The following is a 17,770-nucleotide window of genomic DNA, read 5'->3' on the forward strand; positions in this document are numbered from 1 at the left end:
TAACTGAATGTAGGTCTATTCCGTTCAAGAAAAGATCGGGTTCGGTTCGTTGCTACGCTTAAGCATTTCGGTACTACTCAACCCTGCATCGGCTACTCGACGCTAGACCACGATGTATCCCTGACCGTTCCTACATAAGGCTCTAGGCATTGTACTATGATGGTAGGTACCACAAGTTACGGCCGCCACACACGCAAACGCTTCAGCTGTTGTGTCACTTCGTAATAGCACTAATAACCAATGATTCGGCAGTGACGGGAATCCTACTTCTAAATCTCCAAATTACCTCCTAGTCCGCGATAGCTCCGGCTCCAACCCTCTCCCCGCGATCCTTTAGCTCCCTGTCGGCCCGTACTGGTGTAATTACTTTCCCAACGCAAATTCAAAAGCAATTACGCGTCCTATCATTTTGCTTCTGGGGTTAAACAAGATACGACAAACCTTTATGAATTGCTGCTGATTATGCACGACGAATCCCTCGCATAAGGCTACCATTCAAAGCCTGGTACCTCCATGTATAATTCATATGAAATATAATACATAGTATATCACCGTCGTCGAGCTAAGCTTTGGAATAAATAACCCTGCAGCCACCCACGAGTGCAATTTTAACGTCTTGTCATCCCTTGAGCCTTAACCTCTAGGGCTCTAGTGCCGTTTTCATTTTTAAAAAGATCTACTTCTCGCGCGTCTGCTTCTCAATTCTCATAGATGAGAACATACCTTTTAGGTACCTAGATGAATATGGCGGCGACAGACGACGTAAAGCGTTCTTCTGATGGGAATGAGCCTCGGCCGACGTCCGCGACATACGAGCGACGTGTCGAAAAAGATGCTCATCTCGCCGCTGAAGAAGGCTTCGTAGCCACTGACAGGTGAGAGCTATGGAGCTCACGAGATGTAAACCGCGCATATGCTAAAACTCATCATAGCAATGGCGAGCCAGCCGTTCAGCTCGACAGACTGGCTGAGAGGAAGCTTCGGAATAAGATAGACTTGATGGTTGTACCTACAGTCTCATTAATATATCTCTTCTGCTTCATCGACCGCACGAATATCGGTATGGCATTGCTCTAGATCACAAATTCGCTCATACTAATCAGCTCAAGGTAATGCCAGGTTGGCCGGACTAGAAGTAGACTTGGGCATGTCGGGGAACGACTACAACAAGCTTCTTTCTATCTTCTTCATCTCCTATATCATCTTCCAGATCCCGTCCAATTTAGCTTGCAAGGCGATTGGTCCGGGTTGGTTTATCCCCTTCCTCTCCCTCGGTTTTGGTGTCTGCTCGTTGGGAATGGCCTTCGTTCACAATTTATCGGCGGCTTGTGGTGTTCGTTTCCTCCTCGGCCTTTTCGAGGCCGGCATGATGCCTGGTATCTCATATTACCTCTCGCGATGGTATCGTCGTTCCGAATTGGTCTTTCGGATCTCATTATTCATCGTGATGTCCCCATTGGCCGGTGCGTTTGGTGGACTGCTTGCTTCGGGGTAAGTAAACATTTCAAGTTTATTAACTTTTTTTTTTTTTTGGAAAGACTCTTGGAAGGAAGAATGGAAATAAATATAAATGAGATTTAAAAATAATGTCAATGTTACGACTGGTCGTAACTAACTCATAATCTTATAGCATCCTCAGTCTATCAAACATTGGTAGCGTCACAGCTTGGCGCATGATTTTCTTGGTCGAAGGAATCATTACCATGGGATTATCCCTGATCGCCTTCATCACATTAACCGATCGCCCCGAGACAGCCCGCTGGCTCTCGGAAGAAGAAAAGACCCTAGCCATCGCCCGTGTAAAGTCGGAAATGCTAGGACAGTCTAAGGTGCTCGACAAGACAGACCGCAACAAAGTCTGGTTAGGGATCTGGAACCCTGTCGTGATAGCGACAGCCTTCATTTTCCTGTTTAACAAGTATGTGCACCCTTGCATTATACCGAGTATCACCAACCCTTGCACCATAATCACTAACCCAATTCTAGCATCACCGTACAAGGTCTCTCCGTCTTCACCCCCACCATCGTCGCCAGCATCTACCCGAACTACACGACGATCCGAAAACAGCTCTACACCGTCCCCCCCTACGTCGTCGGCGCCGTCTTCGAGGTCGCCATCCCGTTAATAAGCTGGCGCACCGACCGACGGCAAATCTTCATCATCCTAACCGCGCCTTTCACGATGATGGGGTACATAATGTTCCTCGCATCCAAGGACCCCAAGGTGCGGTACGCCGCGACTTTCTTCACGGCGATCAGCACCTTCGCCGTCGGCCCGCTCGTCAACGCGCAGGTGTCCGCGCAGGTCATCAGCGATTCCGCGCGGTCCATGAGTCTCGCCACGAATATGATGCTAGGCAATATCGGCGGCTTAGTCGCGACTTGGAGTTATTTAAGCTGGGATGGACCGGATTATCCTATTGGTAATGGATTGAATCTGGCTGCGTCGACTATGATGTTGATTATTGGGACGGCGACCCTGTTGTGGATGAAGGCGGATAATAAACGGCGCGATGGGAAGGATGTGAGTAAGGCGTTGGAGGGGTTGTCGCAGAGCCAGATTGAGAGTTTGGAGTGGAAACATCCTGGGTGGAGATGGAAGCCTTGAGTTAACTGTCGCTGAGTATTACTATGGATAGGTACCTGTTTGGTGGATGAGGTTAAAAAGGGGTATCTGTATGGATATAGACGCGCATGTGGGTTATCGAGCAAGCGTATAAAAATGGGATTGGGTTATGGGTTTTAATATCACTAGATATCTATCGTCTATCTTTCATATATACCTAACAATTTTGTTACTGGTGTAATGAGGAGAATGAATGTACAATAAATAACATAATATTCAATACAGCACGCTCCCTGCCTACCTAGACCAGTCGCCACGTCTCCCTTACGATGTCGACGCAACCCTCTTGAATAATATCTCCTTCGTCGGGTCGGGGAACGCGTCGGTTCCCATCTTCAGGTTGGCGTAGCGCTCGGTTAGACCCGGCGGCATCTTGATGTCGTAGTCGAGGAGCACGCGCGCGAGGATCAGCTTGATCTCGTTGGCGGCGAAGAATCGGCCTGGGCAGGAGTGTCGTCCGTATCCGAAATGCATGAAGTCCTTGGTCACAGTTACGAATTGGTGCTGCTCCTTGTTCTTGTATCCTAGCAGGTCCTCTGATGTGCCGTTGCGTAGGTTGAGGAATCGGTGGGGGTCGAATACCTATTTGGTGTTAGCAATCAGGTTTACCTAGGTAGGTATACATGGTTGTCCGGTCGGGGAGTTTCTTACCTCGGGGTTCCGGTATACTTCGGGGTCTTGCACAGTTAGCGCGTGGGGTGTCTCGATCATGTAACCGGCTGGGAGGTGGGTGCCGTCGCTGAGGGTCACGGGCTTGGCGACGTAGCGTTGGAATCGGATCATGCTTCCAGGGTTTACGCGCTGCGACTCCTTCATGACACTGTCTAAGAGCTTCATCTCGAAGAGCGCGTGACTTGTCATGACGCCGCCGTTGGCTGCGAGGACCGTCTCGATTTCCTCCCGTACTTCTTCGATTACGTCGGGTCTGATGACAAGATCGTAGAGGCTATCGTGGTGATGTTAGTACAGGTTTAATTCCGTTATGGTCCTAAAGAGACGTGATCTTACATCATAGTAACGGTTAGCGTCGTAGTGTGAATAGCAGCCATGCTCAAGTTCAGCTGTGTCTCGGCGAGGTTGTCATCAGATAGACCGAATTCGTCGACCTTGTTCAACATCCATTGCAAGGTGTCGTCGGGTAGATCGTGGCCGGCCGCCATGGCCGCACGCCGTTGCTCGATGACGGGCCGGAGGAAGATGTGCGCCTTCTTGCGCTCGGCGAACAACTTATCAACCTCGGGGGTAAAGTATCGGCCGAACCAACGCCACCGTCGGCTCCACTGCTTCAGCTTGGTCACGGCATTGATAAAGTCCAGGGTGTAACCAATGCTAGCTTTCAGGTAGTCCTCTGATCGACATAGCTCCGGTCCGATGAAGATAGCGCCCGAGATGGTAGCTACAATGGTCAACATCGTCTGATACGCCACCACGGATGTCCACTCGTCGCTAGACTCCGGCAGGTTCTCGCGGATTGTACGAGCGGTCTCATCCGAGAGACGTGGGTTGATGCGCACTTTAGACCATTTTAGTTCAAGTCCCAAATCGACTTAAAACAAATAGGTTGTGGGAAAGGCAGCTTACCCAAACTACGAGTTAAGTCGCCGCGGATAACGTGAATGAGAAATTCAGTCTGCCGAAGGTCTCCCATGCCAAGATGTTTCTGTTCGTTCATCTATGTTTTGTATTAGTACATCCATTTGAAACCATCATGAGGAACTACGCCAAACATACAATATCGAAGGCCTTGTTGATGTTAATAACATCATCCGGAAGCTGCCTCACTTCCTCCATGAGACTCCGCGGCAAGACGATACGATCGCCTATTTAACATCATTAGCATCTTCTCTATCCGCCGATGCCATCTCTAGCGACAATCGTTGTTTCGTACCATCGAGTCCAGTTAACCTAAACGCCTTTGATCTAAATAGATCGTATCCCTTCTTGTAGAAATCATAGCCGTTGGTGATGAATGCCTTCCTTCGCTTCTCCGCGTTTCCGACCTCCGTGCCTACTAGCGGTATATTCGAATTGTCGCTACCTCCGACCAGTAGAGATGCGATGAATGCGGTGACGAGTATCACGGCGACGGACGCAAGGACTGGTCCTCGTTCCTCGACTACTTTTGCGATGGCCTCCATCGTGTTTTTGCTGCCACTGCCAAAATCTGAGCAGCTAAGCAGAACAAGAGGAAATCCAAACGGATGCGGGCGGTGTGGGATATGTAGTCTCTGGCCGCCCAATGGTATGACATCTAATGCATCGTATGTGCCCCCTAGTCAAGCCTAATACATGGGTTAAAATCCGACGAAGAGAATACGTACATCCAAATACGAAAACGAATACTACAGAAGACGCTTCAGAGGCATTGGAGCTTCAGGCAAGTCTAGAGCGATCAGTCAGCAAAAAGGATGGATAGTCCCTTGTCTGAACCCTGGTATGTAAATTTCTCGGGTCGACGAGGGTATCCCCCGCCGAATCCGAGTGTCTACCGGGGAATCAGAGAGGACCCATTCGGCGATATTTTTGTCTACCTACATACCTAGCAGCCTAGTACCTACATAGCAGCATACTGCGAGACTACGAGACCGAGGAGACTGCCATATTGGCTGGTTCGCGGCTGATCTACGCCTAGCCTTCCTTAGCGAGCCTGTTAACTTGAGTTGCCCCATAAGGGTCGATTCGGTATCCTTGGTACGGTCGTAGGGTTTAGGCATTGTTTGGTTTTCGACTCCAATTAGTCTAGCTTCGAGAACACTTAAGCGGCAAGGTTCCATCGAGTCAATAAGGAACGCTGCGGTGGAACACGGCTCACCCAAGAGCCGAAATGGGAGTGTGGGAGAGTGGCTCAGCACAGATGATCGACGGCACGGGACTTATTAGCTGCAGATTCTCGCCAGCCTATGACATGTTTCGGGATACCTAGTACCTGTAAATCATCTTAAAGAGTTGCCTACTCTACCTATCTATCTGCTGCACTTATCCTAAACTCTTCGAAGCTTTTCGTTCTTCCTTGAGCGCGTTGGGTGTTTCGTATTCGCGACTATTATCTGTTATGGGCTCCACGTGTTGAGAAAAAATACCTATCGACCCATGCAGGATGATCAATCTCGAAGGATTCGATTAAGATCCTCTCCAAATTAAGAAAGCAAAGCGATTATGTAGACCCCGTCTACACGATAGTAGAAAACAGGCTTCAAAACTCAGCCCTGGCGCAGGCTAGTATGAGACCAAGGACCGTTCTACTTGCATTAGAGCTTACGGGGAAGTGATCTGGCAAGGATGGCGAAGCGAAAAGGCACTCACTAAATGGGGCATCTCGATATATATTGCACCAATGCCAGAGTCGAGAATTGTAAGCCATACCAATTCAAGATATGCCCCATTAAATCCGAGAGATAGCTTCTGACGTAGTCTTCTAACTAACAACCTCCTAATTTCACGATATGTCCATGTTACATACCTGGAGCTTAGGTCTCGACAACACATCTCGAAGTGATTGAACGATTCCTCGCATGATCCACAAGGTGACGCACAACACTCCTACCACTCTTTACGTGCCTTAGGTAGAGAGTCATGTCAAAGAGCATACTTGCTTCACCGCATTACGAAGGGGATGGTCCTGAACCCGAGAGCCCGATCATACAACTCCCCGAGAGCGATTGTTATAGCCGCCAACTGTGTCGGTGTTGATGTAAAGACCGAAGCAGTATAAACTTCATCTATAAACTTACTTGGGCGGTAATCGAGAGGAGCCCATATTACATTATGCCCTTTCCATACCTACCTAGTACCTAGTATATTCCAAGATTTCTCGCCGTCCAGGCCACAATCGTTCTACTTGTCCACGGCCCAATTCCACATTTTGAGACACCGATGATTCTAGTCGGATCTAAAATCCCATTAGGTACTTCAGTACGACCAGTTTTGATATCCAGATATAAGCTGGTACTGTCGAACGACATCATATTTACCGTACGATCAACTATGATCTCTAGCTTCGTCAACGATTCTTTATTAGATGAAGTTGGTAAAAGCAGAGGGAGAAGTCGCAGTCGAGGATCGAGCATGGGTGAGAGGTGTTGACAGCACAGCTTGACTATGTGTCAGTGAGTTTCTACATAGATTATAGTCTGTCTTTGCTCGATACAAAAGCTTTCTCAATGGTCAAAATAGTACCTACCTACCTAACTAGAAAGTGGATAGAGTGCCTCACTGCGCCGCCTTCTCGATAACGATGCTAGGTTGAAAGCTACCTACCTAGGTAGGCATCGATAATAATAGAGCCGTGAGATTCTTAGCGTGTACTAGTTACACTAGATGATCTATCACTGTATAAGATACATCAGGCTATTGGCCCAGTACAAGTCTTCATCTTCACATACCTAGTAGATAAGTTTAACGTCATATGTTCTAGAGCCTACCTGCTAGCCATGAAGCGCCTTAGCCGCCGAAATTGTATGGGGTTTGTGAAGAGCTTTACAGATCTTATCATATCGTAAGACGAGTATGTAGCTAGCTTTTAACTGGTACGTAATAATGGGGCATATTTTGTGGCTATTGAGGTTGACCGGGGTGGTTAAGTCCATACGTACCTCTGCTCCAACCTGCATAGCTCTTCATTTTGGGGGGTAGAAAAGCCTTAGAAGGCGGGTGACGGCGGACGATAATCCCGTAGCTACTTCTTAACGATCTTCTTGACAATCTTCTTATCTTGGCGATCTGAGACATGGCTTTCTCCTCTCCGGACTATATCATCGTGGGTGGCGGCACATCAGGCCTCGTCGTCGCCAATCGTTTGTCCGAAAAGTCCGATGTCCAAGTATTGGTACTTGAGGCCGGCAATGACCTCTCCGCCGATCCTCGGGTTACCATTCCTGCTCTCTTCACATCCCTCATGGGTTCCGATGCCGACTGGCAATATAAATCCATTTCGCAACCAGGCTTAGGAGGTCGGTCTATCCAGGAGCCACAGGGAAAAGCACTCGGTGGCTCTTCAGCCATCAACGCCCAGGCATTTATCGCTCCAGCTCAAGCCGACATCGATGCATGGGCGAAGCTGGGTAATCCCGGATGGGACTGGGCTGGGCTTGCGCCGTTTTATAAAAGGTCATACACGCTGATACCACCCTCGAATCAAGCCACGCTCGAGCATCTCGGCATTGATTGGATCGATGATGAATACCGTGGTACTTCGGGGCCTCTTAAAGTGACATTCCCAGGCGTTATTGAAAATCCTCTATGCAAGGCATGGATCGACGCATTCCGTGGTTTAGATAAAGCCACAAACGCCGGTGAGTAAGACTCGGCGAAAAGCTTGACTTGCATGAGAGTCCTTATCATTACTGCTAGATCCATTTTCGGGAAAATCGATTGGAGGCTACAGTAACACGGCAACCGTCGACCCAGAAACCAAAACACGGAGTTACTCTTACTCGGCATATGGGGCTCCTGCTAGCGAAAGACCCAACGTGAAGATTCTTACACATGCCAAGACTCTGAGAATCATATTCACAAAGACCAATTCCGGCACAGTCGAGGCCACAGGCGTTCAAGTCTTGATCGAAGGTAATATCGAGACATTTACGCCAAATAAAGAGGTTATTCTTGCCGCCGGTGTGTTCAATACACCGAAGCTTCTCGAGCTCTCTGGAATCGGTGATGGGAAGCTCCTCGAGCATCATGGGATTCCCGTTCACGTAGATCTTCCAGGCGTAGGAGAGAATCTACAAGATCACTTGATGACGGGAATGAGCTATGAAGTAATCGACGGTGTCATCACAGGGGATCCTCTCTTGCGGCAAGAACCCGAAGCACTCGCCTTAGCCCAGAAGCTCTACGTCGAGCAGAAAGCCGGTCCCTTCACCATCGGTGGCATGCAGTCTCACGCCTTCATGCCTACTCCAAACGCCGCCGAGCTACTTGACCAGCTTCCCCAATCTCTGAAGCCTGAAGATAAAGAGTATTATGACATAGTCCGTTCTATTCTTGAGAAACCGGACGGTAGCTCGGCCGGGTGGCTCATGTTCCTAGCACAGGCGAACCTGCACGAGCACGGCTCGAGCTTCGTCGGCTCGAAATTACTCCCTGAGAACTTCGCTAGCCTAGCCTGCGTGCAGTCGCACCCTTTCTCCAGAGGCACAACACACATCTCCTCCGCGGACATCGACGCCGTACCCAGCATCGATCCACGGTACTTCTCACACCCCGCCGATCTAGAAATCATGGCGCGTCATGTCCAATCGCTAGACACTCAGCTACGCCCATCGAAGCCACTAGCGGCGTTCTTCAAGCCCGACGGGAAGCGGAACCATCCAGATGCCTTCCACATCGGAGATTTGGATGGGGCGAAGAAATATATCCTAGACACGGCGGTCACTGCGTACCATAGTTGTGGCTCGGCGGCGATGTTGCCTAGGGAGAAAGGAGGGGTGGTGGATCCGAGGCTGGTCGTGTACGGGACGGAGAATCTGCGTGTTGTCGATGCGAGTATCTTCCCGCTGATCCCTCGTGGTAATATTATGTCTTCTGTATATGCTGTAGCTGAGAAGGCTGCGGATATCATTAAGGGACGTTGAAGAAATCAATATCTGATAGCTGGTGCGCAAGAGATTGATTCATACAATCATATATGATGACACACTCCTGGCCTTGTATCAACCAACTCAACTTAACGTCCACCTGCTGGAATCGTAAATCTGTGGATAGGAGGTATACGGTATGCTACGTACCTTTGCTACTGATCTAAGCTTTAGTCATAATGAGTCCACATCTTGATTCTCCTTGGATCTATCTCTAGCCCTACAGGTGTCACTTGTCGTCCCATTTCATATCAAGTAGATGCGGGAGTGACTAATACCATAGATATGATTAGTAGGTAGGTATCGGTTGAGTCAAAGACTCGGAACTCGGCTCATGCGTAGAATGATTTGACCTTAGCATCAGCATGGCAATATTAATCGAGGAGAGCCTCAATAACTGCGATTCCAAATAGAATCGGCCCTTCCCGCAGCAGGTGTGTATTAAGGGGGCATACTATGGCCTTCAAGCATAACACGACCACCAAGTTCACCTGTATAGCTAACGCCCTTCCGCTCCAATCCCGTTTGTCTGTAGATGCACAATATCGTCATATCTCGTTTTATTCCTGTCATATGGTCTAGTAGACTCGCTTGGCAGCCGGAATATAGGGCTATCGTCCCGTACTCTCACCATGCGCCCCGGATTTTCTGCGCAGGTATAAATGAACTTTCCCCATACCCGTTCTCCAATCGGTTCCCGTTTCTTCTAGGATTAATTCTCGGAACCTTCAAGTTTAGACACCAATAGATCTATAGCCAATCGCCTGTACCCCAGATATGAATCCTGCCTTTACCGGCTATATTACCCCAGAACCCACCGGGCCCACCAAGCCACACAGAGACCTCGTCTAATATGTGAAAAGAGGCATAGACCTTGGTCTAATCATTCTCGGGGAATTCTTAATTGCGGCTTGTTGGCCTTGGTGGAGGCTTAGGGCTCCTGCTATGTGCCTTTAGTATATCATATTCGGCATATCGTGACATGCAGTGGCATGTTAGGGTGCATGGGTGATGGACCATCGCGTATATATACGCGCGATGGAGCCTTCAGGGTCGATGGTGAATCCACGGTACCAAACCAGGTCACCAGTAGATCACATCGTACACGGTTCGCGGCAACTATAGACAAGATGAAGTTCTCCTTAATCGCAGCTGCGGCATTCGCTTTGTCCGCCGAGGCTCACTGCATCTTCCAGGTAACCATTCCTGACATACAACTCAAGGAGAACCATATCTAACGAATCATGACGTATACAGGAAGTCTCAGTCAACGGCCAGAAGCAAGGCTCTCTTGTCGGTCTACGTGCACCCAGCGACAACAACCCCGTCTACGATGTGACTTCGCAAGGTACGGAGATCTGAATCACAACCATAGAATCAACACCCGGGTAAGACTGACATGAACCCAGACATGATCTGCCAAAAGCAAGGCACAACCTCCAGCAAAGTCATCAGCGTAAACCCAGGCGACAAGCTCGGCGCCTACTTCGGGCACATCATCGGGGGCGCCCAAATCCCCAACGACCCAGACAACCCGATCGCGCCGTCGCACAAGGGCCCGATCACCGCCTGGCTCGCGAAAGTCGACAACGCCGCGACGGCGAGCAAAACCGGGCTAAAATGGTTTAAGATCTGGGAAGACACCTTCGACACATCGAGCAAGAAATGGGGTGTGGACAACATGATCGCAGCGCAAGGGTGGGTGAACTTCGCGCTGCCGCAGTGCATCGCGCCGGGGGACTACCTGATGCGCGTGGAGATCCTGGCGCTGCACTCGGCGAGGATGGCGAACGGGGCTCAGTTCTACATGTCGTGCGCGCAGATCAAGGTCGGGGGCAGCGGGACGTTCGAGCCGACGTCGACGGTCAGCTTCCCCGGCGCGTACCAGAAGAACGACGCGAGCATCGTGACGAACATCTACGGGTTGACTGGCCAGCCTGATAACGGCGGTAAGGCGTACAGCGCGCCGGGTAATGTGCCTGTTATCCAGTGCTAGATGAATAGGTAGGTACCTACCTGTATCTGCCTGTACCTAGGGAGGTAGGGAAATAGGAACGGGGATAGGCCGATTCGCCGGCGTTTGCTGGTATTGAGGGGGTGGCTGTTTGGTGGCTGTCGGGATGTTGGATCCCGTAACAGCGCCTATTCTTATAGGTCCATAGCTCTATCACGACAATTCCAATGCGCGCTTTGGCTATCCGTTGGTGTAAACATGGGAAAAGGGGATATTTCAAACGCGTAACTTGAAAACAAACCCGACTCACCTAGGAGCGCCTCTCATTTGTTGATGCTATTTTTAACAGAGCTGGATCTATTCACCGTTCGAGGTGACGAATGAGAAAAGGGAAGGCCTGCTAAGCATTTACCGGCTGAAGCCCTATCGGGTCGCTAACAGGCCGACCAAATCGGGCTGTTTGCAACGTCACGAAGCGCGCTCATTGGTCATGGAATAAATATATCGATCTCCATGGATGGTTACACGACATATTAGATTTCCTGGTCGGATATGTGACCAAAAATGTTGGCGATGAATGTACATATCTTCATTTTTTTGGACATTCGCCTTGGTGCCTTACCTACATCCACTTTAGGAACACAAGCAGGTTGACTTCTGCACAAGTTAGCATAAGTCCATCGAAACATAATTCGGTGAAGGTTCTTTTTGAGCCCCTATTACCTACGCATAGTGGTAGGACTTGTAGGACTCACATGATGGTACCTGTGCCTCCTTAAAGCCGTTACTATTAACGGGCTAAAAATGCATCATCCGTGCGCAGTGGCATTGCCTCGAACTAGGAGTTACCTAGACCAGCTGCTAGGATACTCGCGTGGGTACCCCATTGCCCTATCATTAGTTCAGCCCTTGCCGTTACCCGGATCCAGGGGTGGTGTTTCATCGACTGTTCTTTTCACACTTCGAACGTTTCCACATCTGCGGGATACGATCCTTGAGAAGGATTTACGTAACCCTGCCTAGACGGCATTCCTTCGCGAAGGGCTGAAAGACTGGAGAACTAATCACTTGATTCTCCTCACAATCTGTTTGAAGGGATTGCCTTAGGAGCCGTATGTTGCACTAAAAAAGGGTCCTTTGGAAAAACTAAGCCTTGCCGTCTGTTAAACGCTCGGATCGACCCATAGATGTGGTCCAGTGGAGTATGATCTTTCGTCAATGGTGACAAGGGTAGTATGCAGGCGTCACAATCGTTCCAATCGTTGTCTTGAGTTTCCGATGGAGTAACTGAGTCGGAGGGGTTGGCTGAGCTAGGCTGACTCCATTGGGATGACAGCGGTACTTTGTATGATGTGGCTACCTGAAAGTGCATGAGACTCGAACCCTTTAAATGGTTTCGAGCCAGCTAGAGCAGAGTGGAAATTACTAAGTTAAAGCGATGTCATGATTATAAAACTTAACAGTAATATCAAGAAGTTGTATGTGGTTGAATGAGACACGCATACTAAGAAGACGATCACCAAGATATAACACGCCAAAATGGCGCCGCCGACGTTACAAGCGTCAAGCAGCGTCTTGAGCACGAGCTCCACCAGCGAAAAGGCTGTGGAGCAAGCCGAACAAAAAGAAATCGAGGCAACATGGAAAGAAGTCCAGAACAAAGTAATCGAATTAGCTGGCGGAGACCCGAAAAAGGTTCAGACGCTCGACATCAACTCTGTTCTGAAATATATCGACAGCGTGCAAGCTTCTGATAAGAAGAAGTCGGAGAAGTTCGGTGCATTCAAGAGTGTCGTGAACAAGACATTGCAATGTATAAATACTGTAGGAGGGATAGTTGCCGAGGGTGCCTCAACCGTAAGTGGACTCGTGGAGTCGAGTATACTCATTCGCCATTTGCTAAAAGTCGGTATAGGTCTTCGCCCCAGCGGGGATGTGCTACAACGCACTCACATTCGTCATACAAGCATGGCAAGGATATGAGGGCATCTTCGAAAATCTCGCTGAGCTTCTTGAGAAGTGCACCGAGTTCTTCGAGCGTCTTGAGTCTTATGAGGGACGCATGGACGTGAGACTCAAACGAGTCGCAGTTCAAAATCTCAGACTATTCGTTGAGATTTGCGATCGCACTATTAAGTTACGTAGGAAGCACAACAAATTCCTTGCTTTCACGAAACAATTATTCTTAAACGACAACGGCATCAGCGACCTACTTGGCATGATGGATAGGCTTAACGCTAAGGAGTCCCTCCTGGTTAATGCGCAGACATACAAGCTAGTAAGCGACAGTGCTGGCGATATCAAGTTGATACTCGACGGCCAAAAGGAGCAGAAGAAGGAACAGGAAGCGAAGAAGTGGCGCACGACCATCGCTAAGGCGCTAGGTTTTCCACCAAACACGCTGGACAACGATGGGGAACCGATTCCAAATTGGCAAAGAGCCTTCAACGCTCGCAAGAACACGCTGGTTCCCGAGACTGGAAAGTGGATCATGGATCACGAAGACTTCGTAGAATGGTCGAAATCCACCGTCCCAAGCAAGCCTGTCCTGGTACTAGGGGGTAGAAACGGCTCTGGAAAGACGTCGATGATGGCCAACACGCTGAGATTTCTTAGAAGTATGAATCGGGCTGGCCCTACATCTCGCGCCGTTACGGCCTACTTCTTCCTGGAAGGCGAAAAGAAGAAATCTGACGATGAAGAGGCTAGTAGTAGCAGACTAGAAGTTGTTTCGCGGACGTTGCTCTGGCAGATATGCACTGCCTACGAGGCAATGACTAAATCTGTCTACCAAATCCTCGAAAGAACACCCGATTTCGACGGCTCAATCGATCTTTGGCAGCAGATATTCATCAACAACAAGGAGCGTCTAAACCCGGACACGACATTCTTCCTGTTTATCGATGGCATCAGCAATGAACTTCTACCACTGCTCCAGAGGTTGACTTCTATAGTCGATAATAAGATAGTCCGCATCTTCTTAACTGCTCCTCCAAAGATGTTTACCGAGCTTGATGGAACAGAAGGAATTAGGACCAACACAATTCCGATTGCCGATTATAATGCGGATGATATTGATAAATACATCAACTTCCGTATGGACAACATGCCAATCCTCAAAAATGATGGCCGTGCTGGAATTTCCGAGTGGAGAAACAAGATTCTCGAGACATTACGCTACAAGTGTGCCGGCGATTACTTCAAGCTAAACACAAGTCTCAACTCCCTTGCGAAGGTCGATCTTATCGATGACATAGAGGAGGTTCTCGCAGATGCCGACAAGACCCGGGCGGACCAGATCGACGCTGAGATTCGTCGACTCAACAACATCCGCACCGTTAAGGAGATCCAAGAGATCAATGAGATTATACAATGGATCGAAGCTGGTCGACGCTGGCTGCCGGTCGACATGATGGAGTCTTTCTTATCCGTAAAACATCGGAACAGCGCCGTAGCACAACCCCTTACTCCTTCGCTAACGAGGAGAAAGACGGGCTTGTCAGATATTGAGAGCACCACCCAAGAGGCCACACCAATGATTCTTACAATATCTCTACTTCCTTTCGCGCAAAAGCTTGGAGAGAAATATCCTATCTTCACCGTTACAGATTCAGGTTTTGTTGATTGGCGTTCTTCCGAAATCAAGGAACGGGTTCCGATGAAAGGTTTCGAAAGAGACTCGAGAGACTCTGGATCTGGGCTAAGTGTAGTTACGTCCGGCCCCAAGATCATCCAAGAGTCTGAGATCAGCATCGTCCGTCATTTCCTCAATAACGTGTGTCCGCCTGATCTCTATCAACGTCTCGAATTCGAACAATTCTTCGACATGAAACTCGGCGCAAAATATAAGGACTACATCAGCCTTGACCTTGATAACGCCAACATCAAAATCGCATTAACCTGCTTGATCGTACTCACGGAAGAACAGCTAAGGAAGAACACATCGGTTCGCCAGTACGCGATGTATTGGCTTCTCGACCACCTGCAGGATGTCGATCTCTCAGCCGCCGACCGCGAGTTAAAGGCACAGATCGGCCCACTTCTCGTCAAGCTCTTTACCGAGGAATGCGGAATCGACTCCATGTTCTGGCCGTTCAATCTCAACGTAAGCTTGCATACTTGGGACTGGGACGAGTACATCGATCTCCGAGAAACACGAGCCGAATGGCTGTACTCCATGTCCGGTGTCCAGGAGATATCCCGCTGGTTACGCGACTCCTCCGTGACGAAGTACATAACCCACGAACCGGGTCTTTCATTCGTCGAGGCCGCAAAGTCGTCTTCCACCAATTTACATAAAGTAATTCTTTCACACGCCGCTAAGCATATGGCAACACACCTATTCCGTCGTGTGGAGTTCACGCCTCGCCATTTCTGGTGCGCATGTTGGTTCATCCGCGGATATCTATCACGAGTAAGCCACCCTTCCCTACCAACCCCTAACAGCACAGATCCCTAACAACCTCACCAGCTCAACCCCGAAAAATCCTCTCAAATGCCCAGCGACCCCGACGCCTACCGAAACATCAACGACCCCGCGTACGAAGAATTCGAAAACCGGGAATTCACCCTCGAAACACTAAAGCAAATCGAAGACTGGGCCGCCGACGAGCTTGAAAAGACAAACGACACACCGGAGCAGCAATCCAGCTGGGAGATCCACGGCGCATTAATAATCTTCCAACTCTGCCACACCGAAGCCGACGCAACGAAGATCTACCAAGCGCGCGCGCAAAAAGCCGTAGACCTGAACCCGAAGAACTGGCACGCCTGCCACTTCCTCACGAAGCAGCCGAACACAGGCAACGAGGAAGCCGTGCGGCTGCTCTCGCAGGCAAAGAAGGACATCGACGAAGTGCGCGGGCGCAACGAGTTCTGGATCCGGGACAGTGCGAACTCGGCGCTTCTCGCGCGCATAACGCTGGATCTAGGGGACCGGTTGTGGGACTTGGGCCAGGACATGGCGCTTGCGGCGGCGACGCACCGGGAGAGTCTGCGGTACAACTACGTGCATTTCAAGGACTACTCGAAGGTGTTGACGCGGTACCAGGCGCGTGGGGCGTGGGATGAGTTGATTGCGTTTGTGGAGACGCTGAATAGCACGAGCGAGACGTGGGCGGCGTATTTCGACGAGCTGGTGTACGAGTTCGTGGTGCAGATCACCAATTCCGAGGACGCGAATGTGCTTGCGCAGGCTGCGGACGCGACGAAGCGGTGGGATGTGATCGAGGCGTTTTTCACCCTGGCTATTGATATGGGTGTTGCGCAGGATACGCACGATCTGCTTTTCTTCCTGCGCGACGGGTTTGCGAAGACGTTGGAAGCGGCTGCTGATGGCGCGCAGCAGGATAAGGTCATTGCGATACAGGAGATGGCGTTGGGAGATGTGCGACTGCATCGTAATGATAGTTTGTCACGGCATTCGGTCGACGACATGACGAACGCTTTGGCTCGGACATATCTGGATAAGGCATTCCAGCCGGGTCTAGCGATCGAGCGGGTCGATTCTTACGGGTCTCTCATCGCGAATCTACTGCCCGACCCCGATTCAACCGATGGCTGTGACCTGTGGACTGGCACAATCGCCGTGTGCTGTCTGATCCGGTACCATCACCGCCGCAAGACCGATTCTCATCTAGCACGCGGTTGGATCGAGCGTATCGTGCGGGAGATCATCGAGCTACTGTCTGATGACGATGAGGAGAATGACGAATCCGCATACTGGTTGTTGGCGCGGTTACTCACGACCATCGAAGATACAAAGAACACGCGGATCGTATGGGCGATGCGCAACGCAGAGCAACGCGAAGCGCTAATTAAATGGGAGAGTTGGGTTGCTAAAAACGCTGGCACAATTACCGACGTCACTGCCAACGGCGGGCCAAAGGACAAGGAGCCGCAGCAGCAGACGACCCCGGTCATCCCACACAGCAACGGCTTTGCGAATAAGAGCGTGCAGAATGTAGTCCGAAACGGCCACAGAAGCCGGAGTCAGAGTCCGAAACCCGGTGGAAAGGGTGAGCATAAATCTCAGCCGAGCGAAGTTATCAGGGAGCCGACGCCTGAGCTGAAAGCGCCAGAACCCGCTTGTATTAGTGATGACCCAAACCAGCCGGGTTGGTTCGTGTCCTGCGATGGGTGCTACAAACAGTGGACGGTGATAGACGAGCCGGTGTACACGTGTGCGGATTGCCTGGGTGCGACGCAGCTAGACGCCGAATGCTATGCTTTGCTTCTTAAAGGCGAACTGAAGAAGAAGGGTATCAATTGCAAAAAGGAACACACATTCATCGAGCTGCCTAATTGGGATGAAAAGGAGTATGAGGGTATGCCAAAGGGATCCGTACCCTTGCCGGATGGAGAGAAGGGAAAGAAGTGGATGACACTTGAAGAGTGGAAGAAGGAATTGAGGGGATTGTATCTGAATGGCGATGGAAAGGGGGTTACTGCATAGGTGTAGCATTAAGGGGTAAGCGAATACTGCTTGGTTGTTAGCGTGCATATGGGTTGGGCAGTGAGATTGAACCATTCAATTAATAAAGAGAGATGTATCTTGCTCTAACTCTATTCTTACAAACAGAAACTCTTAGGAAAAGTTCTTCTTGCCTCAGA

At 49.9% G+C, this 17,770-nt stretch overlaps 5 protein-coding genes across 5 annotated transcripts; 4 read left to right on the forward strand and 1 right to left on the reverse strand.

The window, feature by feature from the left end:
• The first annotated feature begins 414 nt into the window (after window positions 1-414).
• GGS22DRAFT_89299 (putative MFS transporter) lies at window positions 415-2,738 on the forward strand. The gene is made up of 5 exons (XM_047968353.1): window positions 415-875; window positions 933-1,060; window positions 1,110-1,491; window positions 1,631-1,918; window positions 1,987-2,738. The coding sequence occupies exons 1-5, from the start codon at window positions 739-741 to the stop codon at window positions 2,606-2,608; spliced, it is 1,557 nt and encodes a 518-aa protein (XP_047821636.1). The 5' UTR covers window positions 415-738; the 3' UTR covers window positions 2,609-2,738.
• A 152-nt stretch (window positions 2,739-2,890) lies between these two features.
• Window positions 2,891-4,764, reverse strand: GGS22DRAFT_185183 (cytochrome P450; the record flags this gene model as incomplete). Its single annotated transcript, XM_047964283.1, has 6 exons — window positions 2,891-3,208; window positions 3,278-3,572; window positions 3,635-4,139; window positions 4,208-4,298; window positions 4,358-4,446; window positions 4,515-4,764. The coding sequence occupies 6 exons, from the start codon at window positions 4,762-4,764 to the stop codon at window positions 2,891-2,893; spliced, it is 1,548 nt and encodes a 515-aa protein (XP_047821637.1).
• A 2,510-nt stretch (window positions 4,765-7,274) lies between these two features.
• GGS22DRAFT_154340 (uncharacterized protein) lies at window positions 7,275-9,423 on the forward strand. The gene is made up of 2 exons (XM_047960020.1): window positions 7,275-7,917; window positions 7,976-9,423. The coding sequence occupies exons 1-2, from the start codon at window positions 7,353-7,355 to the stop codon at window positions 9,199-9,201; spliced, it is 1,791 nt and encodes a 596-aa protein (XP_047821638.1). The 5' UTR covers window positions 7,275-7,352; the 3' UTR covers window positions 9,202-9,423.
• A 278-nt stretch (window positions 9,424-9,701) lies between these two features.
• On the forward strand, window positions 9,702-11,635 carry GGS22DRAFT_154343 (glycoside hydrolase family 61 protein). Its single transcript, XM_047960021.1, has 3 exons — window positions 9,702-10,400; window positions 10,462-10,552; window positions 10,614-11,635. Exons 1-3 carry the CDS (start codon window positions 10,197-10,199, stop codon window positions 11,198-11,200), a joined length of 882 nt encoding a protein of 293 aa, XP_047821639.1. The 5' UTR covers window positions 9,702-10,196; the 3' UTR covers window positions 11,201-11,635.
• Window positions 11,636-12,529: 894 nt separating this feature from the next.
• Window positions 12,530-17,753, forward strand: GGS22DRAFT_154345 (uncharacterized protein). The gene is made up of 3 exons (XM_047960022.1): window positions 12,530-13,015; window positions 13,074-15,572; window positions 15,630-17,753. Exons 1-3 carry the CDS (start codon window positions 12,698-12,700, stop codon window positions 17,610-17,612), a joined length of 4,800 nt encoding a protein of 1,599 aa, XP_047821640.1. The 5' UTR covers window positions 12,530-12,697; the 3' UTR covers window positions 17,613-17,753.
• The last annotated feature ends 17 nt before the right edge of the window (window positions 17,754-17,770 follow it).

The sequence above is a fragment of the Annulohypoxylon maeteangense genome (genome assembly GCF_022496945.1).
Source record: "Annulohypoxylon maeteangense strain CBS 123835 unplaced genomic scaffold GGS22scaffold_3, whole genome shotgun sequence".
NCBI classification, from domain to species: domain Eukaryota; kingdom Fungi; phylum Ascomycota; class Sordariomycetes; order Xylariales; family Hypoxylaceae; genus Annulohypoxylon; species Annulohypoxylon maeteangense.

Coding starts and splice junctions, on each gene's coding strand:
- GGS22DRAFT_89299 (XM_047968353.1), top strand. CDS start 739: ATGAATATGGCGGCGACAGACGACGTAAAGCGTTCTTCTGATGGGAAT. Junction 876..932: donor GGCTTCGTAGCCACTGACAG/GTGAGAGCTATG, acceptor AACTCATCATAG/CAATGGCGAGCCAGCCGTTC. Junction 1,492..1,630: donor GGTGGACTGCTTGCTTCGGG/GTAAGTAAACAT, acceptor ATAATCTTATAG/CATCCTCAGTCTATCAAACA.
- GGS22DRAFT_154340 (XM_047960020.1), top strand. CDS start 7,353: ATGGCTTTCTCCTCTCCGGACTATATCATCGTGGGTGGCGGCACATCA. Junction 7,918..7,975: donor AGATAAAGCCACAAACGCCG/GTGAGTAAGACT, acceptor CATTACTGCTAG/ATCCATTTTCGGGAAAATCG.
- GGS22DRAFT_154343 (XM_047960021.1), top strand. CDS start 10,197: ATGTTAGGGTGCATGGGTGATGGACCATCGCGTATATATACGCGCGAT. Junction 10,401..10,461: donor AGGCTCACTGCATCTTCCAG/GTAACCATTCCT, acceptor TGACGTATACAG/GAAGTCTCAGTCAACGGCCA. Junction 10,553..10,613: donor CTACGATGTGACTTCGCAAG/GTACGGAGATCT, acceptor ACATGAACCCAG/ACATGATCTGCCAAAAGCAA.
- GGS22DRAFT_154345 (XM_047960022.1), top strand. CDS start 12,698: ATGGCGCCGCCGACGTTACAAGCGTCAAGCAGCGTCTTGAGCACGAGC. Junction 13,016..13,073: donor TTGCCGAGGGTGCCTCAACC/GTAAGTGGACTC, acceptor AAGTCGGTATAG/GTCTTCGCCCCAGCGGGGAT. Junction 15,573..15,629: donor TCCGCGGATATCTATCACGA/GTAAGCCACCCT, acceptor CAACCTCACCAG/CTCAACCCCGAAAAATCCTC.